The sequence below is a fragment of the Miscanthus floridulus genome, chromosome 4, assembly GCF_019320115.1.
Source record: "Miscanthus floridulus cultivar M001 chromosome 4, ASM1932011v1, whole genome shotgun sequence".
NCBI lineage: Eukaryota > Viridiplantae > Streptophyta > Magnoliopsida > Poales > Poaceae > Miscanthus > Miscanthus floridulus.
The window spans coordinates 72,871,363-72,879,704 of record NC_089583.1 but is presented as its reverse complement, the minus strand read 5'-3'; the positions used below and the strand labels follow the sequence as shown (position 1 = coordinate 72,879,704).

The 8,342-nt window shown below is 48.2% G+C and overlaps 1 protein-coding gene across 1 annotated transcript; it reads left to right on the top strand.

Annotated features, from left to right (window-relative positions):
- Positions 1–1,743: 1,743 nt before the first annotated feature.
- On the top strand, positions 1,744–2,316 carry LOC136548642 (UDP-glycosyltransferase 90A1-like). The gene is made up of 2 exons (XM_066540093.1): positions 1,744–1,815; positions 1,924–2,316. Exons 1-2 carry the CDS (start codon positions 1,744–1,746, stop codon positions 2,314–2,316), a joined length of 465 nt encoding a protein of 154 aa, XP_066396190.1.
- Positions 2,317–8,342: the final 6,026 nt, after the last annotated feature.

Genomic DNA, 8,342 nt, shown 5'->3' with positions numbered 1-8,342 from the left:
TGATGTGGTCTTGTCCGCCGTGGCTTGTCACTGAGCTCTCCGTGCGTACGCGGCCAACCTTGCTCGGGGCAACTCTAGTCGAACCATCTCCTCGGTCGGGTCCTTGGTGAGTCACTGATGCTCACTCGCTACCTCTACTACTCCCTTAGCGTCGTGGCTCACTGGAACATTATCATCGCCATCGTAGGTTCCCACCGACGTGGAGAAGTCACCCTACTTCGACTCTGGTCTCCGAATCACTGCCCATTGTTGCGTGTTGGCCCATAGGTGAGCATCGGTCCTCTAGATGGGTCGAGGGAGTCAGGCGGACACAATTGTGGTTTGGTTAACAGAGAAGAGTTGGTGGATGAGAATCTCATGTTGGTCATGATCAAAGTGGTCATGGAGAAGTTTGTAAAATTCAGTCCATGTGCAGCGAGGAATGGTAGCTTCAATGGAATGAATCCACCTCTTGGCCGAACCATCAAAATGCTGGTGTCACACTCTAATCCACATGGGAGACTCGACACCATACATAGCAAAATAATCTCCTGCTAGTGTACGCTAGGAATGAGGGTTTTCACCATTGAATCGGGGAAAGGTGAGCTTAGGCAACCGACCTAGGTGAGGATTTGGGGCTGGTGGTGGTGGAATTGGGGCTGGTGGTGGTAGTGGTGGTGTGCAAGGAATCAGTGCCAATTGAGGAAATGAAACAGGGTGAGGAGCAGTGTTCATACTATTGGCTGGGACATGGGATAGGGTTGCGTGCGACCTAGCCCCAAGATCCCATGGCGAGGTTGGAACGCTGTGCCCACTGAGCCCATTGGCCAGTGCTCCGACAGAGGCATGACTAGTCATCAATGATGGTATACCGAGCTCCACCCATAATGGGGTGAAGCAGGAACCCAGGATGGTGAGTCGATGAGACTAGAGATGCGTGATCCCAAGTCTTTGAGATTTTCTAGACCTCCTACTTGAGATCATCAATAAGAGCTTCGACCACTGGGCGCCAGGTGCCTAGATCCATAGCCACTATCTCTAGCATCGTCATGCGGTCCATAGTCTTGGCGAACATGTCATCGACGCAGATGGATTCGAGGGTGGAGAGGCGCATGTGGACGTCATTGAACTGGCCATCGTAGATAGCCTCTAAGTTGGCGAGGTGCGTGGGGACATCTGCCTTGGCGAGCTTGGTGCGGTTCGATTCAAGGATGGTGGGATTCGATTCGAGGGCAGAGACACGCTGATCGACCTTCGTGGTGCGAGCGGAGTGAGCCCGCTGGAGGATGGAAAAGCACGGCTCCCACTTCTGGTCTTGGGCATCAAACCGGTGGTTGATCTCATCGAGCACAAGCTTGAGGTTCGAATCCATGGCGCTGCGGGCACGTTGGAGGCGAGTGAAGTGCGCGTGGGGCAAATCGGGATCTAAGACTAGGTAGTCTGATACCAAATGATAGCAAGAGAGTAGGAGTAGCAACTTGGGGAGGAAGATGAATAGTAGGGAAAGAATCTTAGATGAGTACTTGATTAAAGTTTAGAGTTTACAATTTTCTTGTTGTCTCCTCTCTCTCTCTCTCTCTCCTTACATATATATCGCTCACGCACGCCACTCAGGGCCAAACATCACCAGGTTGGGCCTTCTGTTCCTCTTGGGCCGTGTAGCAGCTGACTGAGCCATGGTTTCTTGGTCATCGGCATAAGTAGGGGCATCTTCAGTTGTAGAAGCTCATAAGGGAATAGGGTTGCTGACACCAACCTGCTTGGATGTGGTGGCTCGACGAGAAGGCCACTGCTGGTCGTGCCATCCTCTATGTCACGCTTGGCACGATGGTGGCCGTACCGGGCTTAGAGCTGAGGGAGGTGGCGAACAGGCTAGACCGTGCAGGGTTAGACTTCATATGGGCCATGAGGCCTGTTGACGCCGACCTCAAAGCGGGCTTCTAGGAGCATGTCCAGGGAAGGGGCCAGGTGGTGCGCGAGTGGGTGGACCAGCGCGCAATCATTGCGCACAAGTGCATCAAGGGATTCCTCAGCCATGATGGTGTGCCGCTGGCGGTGTGGCCAATGGGTGCCGAGCAGCCGCTCAACGCAAAGCTGGTTGTCGATGAGCTGATTAGGGTGCCAATGGAAAGTGATGCAGACAGCAGGATGGTCCGAAGCAAACATATTGCCAGGGTGACTAGCGACCTGATGATCGGGGACACGGGCGCCGAGGTCGTGCGAAAAATGGCTGCGTCAGCGGCGAAGGCGCGGGAGGCTATGGCCAAGGCTAGGTCATCATGTAGAGCCATGGAGGAGCTCTTCAGTGTGTTCAGCAGGCAGAGCGCACAACCGTAGAAAATCTACGGTTGTGCTTGGTACATTGGCGCTACTAACCCTTAGTAGAATCATTCGAGACTTTTTATCCTTTTATTAAATTTAATCTATGCTTGTGTTTGTAGTCTGATCATCCTTTGCACTCCTTGCAGTCAGATCTCGTTTTTATCATTCTTACCGCAAACCACGCCCCCAACCCCCCTCCCCCTGCAATGCTGAAAGGTCCTAAATGGCTAGAGAGGGAGTGAATAGCCTATAAAAATTTCTACAACAACACTTTAGCCAAGAGGTTAGACAATTAAGTGACAAAGTGAGTGTTGCGCTAGCCTACTAAAAATACAAGCCACCTATCCACAATTCTAGTAGCTATGATCTCTATTTCACACAATTGCTAAGTCACTACTCTCTAAGTTAGTGAGCTCTCAAAGACTAACTAAAGAGCCTCACTAACCAAACTAACAAGACACAAGCTAGCTCTCAAAACTAGTTATGCTAAAGAGCTTAGCTACACTAGAAATGTAAATACAAGAGAGAGTGAGATAGATATACCACCATGGCAAGTGACAATAAATCAATATCAATAAAATCCTCAGAGACAAGATGACATAATGATTTTTCACTGAGGTTCACTTGCTTGCCGACAAGCTAGTCCCCATTATAGCAATTCACCCACTTGGAGATTCATGCACTAATAGGTATCACATGCCTAACCCGCAACCGGGTGCCGCACAAGCAACATAAGATGGGGATCCACAAGCTACACGCAATCCACTAGAGTTGCCTTTAGTGATCTCCCACGGGGAAGGCACAAGAACCCCTCACAAGCACCTTGATTAGGGGCGGACACAATCACCAAATCCCCTCACCAATCAACAAATCACCAACCATCTAGGTGACAACAATCACCAAGAGTAACAAGAAATCCACAATCACATCACCACCTAGTGCCACCAAATATGGAACCTCAAATGCACACACTAGGGTTTCTCCCAAATCCTCTCATGAATGAGCACTAAGCTTGGAGAGGAGAGGAAAGGGAAGATATGTTCTTGAAGCTCTAAAGATCAACACTAGAGCACGATCTCTCACTTGAATGGAGCACAAATCCTTAAGAGTGAGAGAGTTGAGAGAGGAGAGAGTTTCTTCCTTAGGGTTTCAAAAGGAGCAAGAATGGGGAATGGTTGGGAGAGGGAAGAAGGGAAGGGGAGGCAACCAGCCTTATCCCCATCCAGCCAACCTCTCGACCGTTGCTGTGCAGGTGCTCCATTCTCGCACTAGAAATTCCAGCCGGCGCGGCCTAGAAATTCTAGGGTGGACGCTCCTCTCGACCATTGGTACGGAGGACTCACGCACTAGAAATTCCAGCTAGCGTGGCCTAGAAAATCTAGGGTGGATGCTCTTCCCGACCGTTGGCCTTCCACACTAGAAATTTCAGTTCGGGCACAATGAATTTCCAGTTAAATAAGTGTAACACAATAAGAGGGGGTCTTCCTGAAAATTCAGCACAACTGAGCGAGAAATTCTAGTTAGATACACTAACCAAACAGAGAGCCCCTGCCTGGAATTTTAACTGAGTTGTCCTAAAAATTCTTGTCCAGACTTCTCAACATGCCCAAAACAAGTGCTATCTCTTCCTAAAAAGCACCAAACCAATTTTAGCACTAGAGATAGCTTTTTACAAAGAATTTTCCTGAGCTTCTCTCATGCATCTCACCACGTCACTAAGCATAATATATATGCAAATGAGACTCACACTTAGTGGCACTAGATAACCATTGCAATTAAAGATTTCCCCTCTTTATAGTATGGTTATCTATCCTAAACCTGATCACGCACTCTATTGCGTCTTGACTAGCAAAACAAAATAGCCTTAGAAATTATACCTTTGCCTTGAGCCCATTTTGTTTTTCTCTTTCTTCTTTTCAAGCCCAAGCACTTGATCATCACCATGGCCTTCCACCACCATCATGATCTTCACCATTTGCTCCATCACATGGAATGTGCTACCCTATCTCAAATTCACTTGGAGCTAAGGGTTAGCACTTAGGGTTTTATTAATTCACCAAAACCAAACTAGAGCTTTCAAGAGCCCTCCTTGCACTCCCCATACTATGGCACAAGTTGCTTGTTGCACAGAGTGTGTTGCCTATGTTCTTGCTCTTACGTCCTCCAGATTCCTTAGTTGCCTCTTCTCACCATATGTCAGGTTAGCGGGACCATGATCCCCTCTCTTGGATCTCCTCGTTCTCCAATTGTTGGTCCCCCAATCCTAGATGCTTCCTCCCCTCTAAGGGCATAGGTGGAAGGTGATTAGGCCTAGATGCTCCATAAGCAGATGTACTTCATGGTTGTCATCTATCATTTTGACTTAGTTCCTTATAGTTGCCCATGGAGTGGATCTAGTTAGAGTTTTGACTATTGGTGGTGCTCTATTCGGTGTTCAATGACATGCCTCCATAGTGGGAGTTGTAACTATCATTTGTAGCAGTGGTTGCTGGTGTTTCTCTATGTTGTGTTATTGTTGGTGTTAGTATGGTTGACATCTCTCTCCTCTCTTTGTAAAAGTTGGACCTTTCATTGGTCACCCTTGTACGGGGTGATTTGCACCCTCCATTACCAGCTTGTCGGAGTCTGTGGTAAATCTATTCAGGTGGAGCCTCTCAGTTCCCTAGATGTTGACCTTAAAAAATAGTCTGATCATCCTATATCTTTTCTTTCCAGAACATTATGAAACTCAGAGGGATGATGGCGTTCCATCTCCAACAAATTTACAAGATTTTATCCAATATATAATTGTTCAAAACATGGACAGGAAACATAAATTATATCATTAATAATAGGGATTGAACCCATTTATTGGTCGATCAGGCTCACTAGAAATAATATGGTCATTAATAGACGAGGCATACACAAAATTTAAATCTCATACTTGTGATGCATTGACTACTGTTTTAAGCTTAGTTGCAGCACACTAAGAACCAAATGGAGGCTATGGTCCAAGCAGGGGTTTATTGGAGTAGAAAGCAATGCACAATAAGCTCAAAAGCACACAAGTCCTAACAGGACTGTTCGACACCTCTGATAGAGAATCTGAATGTGTCGACCAACACCCACACTTGAGTCCTAAGTAGCTACGTTACCTTATTTTCCCTACTTATATTCCAAGCTATGTCTAAGTACTTCTACCTCACTGTTGGTGGTCCTTAACGATCAAATACGACGGCCAATTAAGACACAAAAAGAGGAGAAATTGGCAACCTTAAACACATGCATTTACTATTGACCTAGTTCCATATGTATTTGGAAAACATTATTTTGTAGGTCACAAACACAAGTACATGGAAGAATTCACTAAAAGGCACTTTTCGACGCTGATTCGCGCAAAGGAACAAGGGAGATGCACATTGTTGGGGACCTAATACTGGGGTACCCAATGAGGTAGAACTAATGACCATCAAACGTTGATACTTCCAAATAGACAAGAACACAGCTACACTTCTTGCCCGAACGACTGAAGATTGGCTCCGCCTTGCCCGACGTCCTGGGCTGGCTCCACCTTGACCGATGTCTGAGGGTAGGCTTTGCCTCGCTCGATGTTCGAGGGCAAGCTCCACCTCGCCCAATGTCTAGGGGCAAGCTCGGCCCCGCTAGACGTTCCAGGCTGGCTCCGCCTCGCCTAATGTTTTGGGCTGGCTCCATCTCACTCGACCCCTGAGGGCTGGCTCTGCCTCGCCCAACCCCTGAGGGCTGGCTCTGCCTCGCTCGACCCCCGAGGGCTGGCTCTGCCTCGCCCAACCCCCAAGGGTTGGACTCCGCCTCGCCCAATGACTGAGGGCTGGCTCCGCCTCGCTCAACGTCCCGGGACTGGCTCCGCCTCGCCCAACGACTGCACCCTACTCCTTCATAATGACGAGCACATGGTACGACAGGACATTCGAGTCAACTACAGTACCGAGGACCATGCCCTGCACACCTATAGGAAGATACCATCAGGATACGACATGACGGGCGCTTTAAGCCCTTTCCGGTCTGACAGAGCCTGAACAGTGTTATAGGCACCGAATTTTGTCTTATAGTGTTGTGGGCGCCATCGTCAGCCCTCGGACGCGGATCCTAACATAAGCATACAACAACCACTATAATCCTGAAGGGAAGTCACATCATCTATAGTGATGGACGTATGGTCACTTCCCCGTCTACTCCCTGTAGGGTCACAGCTCAGCTCCTTGGCACGCCGCACCGTCCGCTGGTGTAGGATGGGACATACCCACTTGCTGAATGAGGCCAGAGCATTGCCCTATAAGGATCAGTGAACATGCTATCCCTGACATGGTCTGCCATGTTAGCAGGGCAGGCATGAGGGGAAAGGAAGACCCAGCTCCTTCGAAGGACCTTCTCTACCCTCTGGTTTTTTCCTCTTTCTCCCATCTATAATCCCTGCTCTCCTTTGGTCTATAAAAGGGAGGGCAGGGCACCCCACTAAGAGGACAGATTGATTCCATACACAACACATCACATAACACACAGCCAAGCAGCAACCGAGCTCTTGACATCCTTTTGACCCTTCCATCAGATACTTGGGACTTGTCCCTCTCTTGACCATTTGTACCCCCTACTTTGAACCTTTTTTGGTGCTAATAACACGAGCAGTAGCAGACTGGACGTAGGGACATTCAGCCCGAACCAATATAAACCTTGTGTCCTTTAGCACACCATTTGGGCCTAACATGCAACAAATATAAATTTAATAGTTGGTGTTTATTTGAAACACCGACACCCATCAACTCAACTCAACATGGGCAAAACACCACAGAGGAGTGATCCACGTCTAGCCCATAGCCCACCATGTGAAGGTGGTGGCGAGACGGCACGGACAAGGGGCAGTCGACCCTAGGGGTGACCGACCCCCTATCGACGTGCCTCAACCACCCCTTCGACAAGTAGTGGCATGGCTCCATGCTGAGGTGGTGGGAGCTAGTCCTCACGCCAGGAATAGCTTTCGGCACCGCCTTGATCTTTGTATAAATAGAGGGGTACCCCCCTCTACAAGACAACACACAAGAGCAAAAGCATTCCACCCTTGAGCTTCATTCCAAGGGCTTAGGCCCTAGATAGCTAGTAGAGTTATTTGGGAGAGATGTGAGGGAGAATATGGGGAAGAGATGGACTTGTCAATGTCTCCCCAAGTTTGTACCTCGACGAACATCTATGACTCAACGGAGCTTTCCGCTAAGTGAGTGTGATTTCTTTGGTACATAGTCTATTGATTAGTTAATCTTTATCCTTACTTGTTTGCAAGATCGTTGTTCACCCTTGCGGCGAATGCACTAGTAGAAGGGCCCTGATAAAGCCGAATAATCCTTGTTACCGCACAAGAGTAGTAGTCGATAGCGTAGACGTGGTGTCTAGGCTAGAGGCTACCTTCATTTGCCTTGTACTCCACCGTTGAGGGGTAGGTGGCAGGTGGTGATAGCCCTGTCCGTCCCTCATAATCCCCCACGTCCAGGTATGACACAGAGCTACAGGCCGTCAATGCCTGGTAGACTAGGTGTTAAGCGGTGCCCAAAGTGAGCAAGTAGAAGTAGAGCTTATCTGCCTTTAGACCCAATTACCATAGGAATCCTTCTCTACCCTTTCCAACTCTACCCTTGTGTCATCCTTGGATGAATTAGCTAGAAGAATACCTCCGTTCCCTATGAAAAATATGATGCCCTAAATACTTCCGGGTGAAGTGCTACAACGGTACTTCCGTGCGCTTGTGGATCATTTCTGTTTGCGTTAATAAATACCAACAAGCATTTCTAGCGCCGTTGTGGGGGAACAGTTGTCGTATTTTCTTTGAACCTAGTTCGTCCTCATATTTGTATATTTTCCTTTTATATAACAAAAACACAAAAAAATACTTTTACCATAAAGCCTACACCAAATCCAACCCTTTCCGCTTCAAAGGGCAAGTTTCCTACACCACCTTCTAAACCAAAGATTTCATCTAGTTGTGAACTCCACCCTAGTTTTATAGCCATGGTTCGGGCACAACCCTTCTCAGG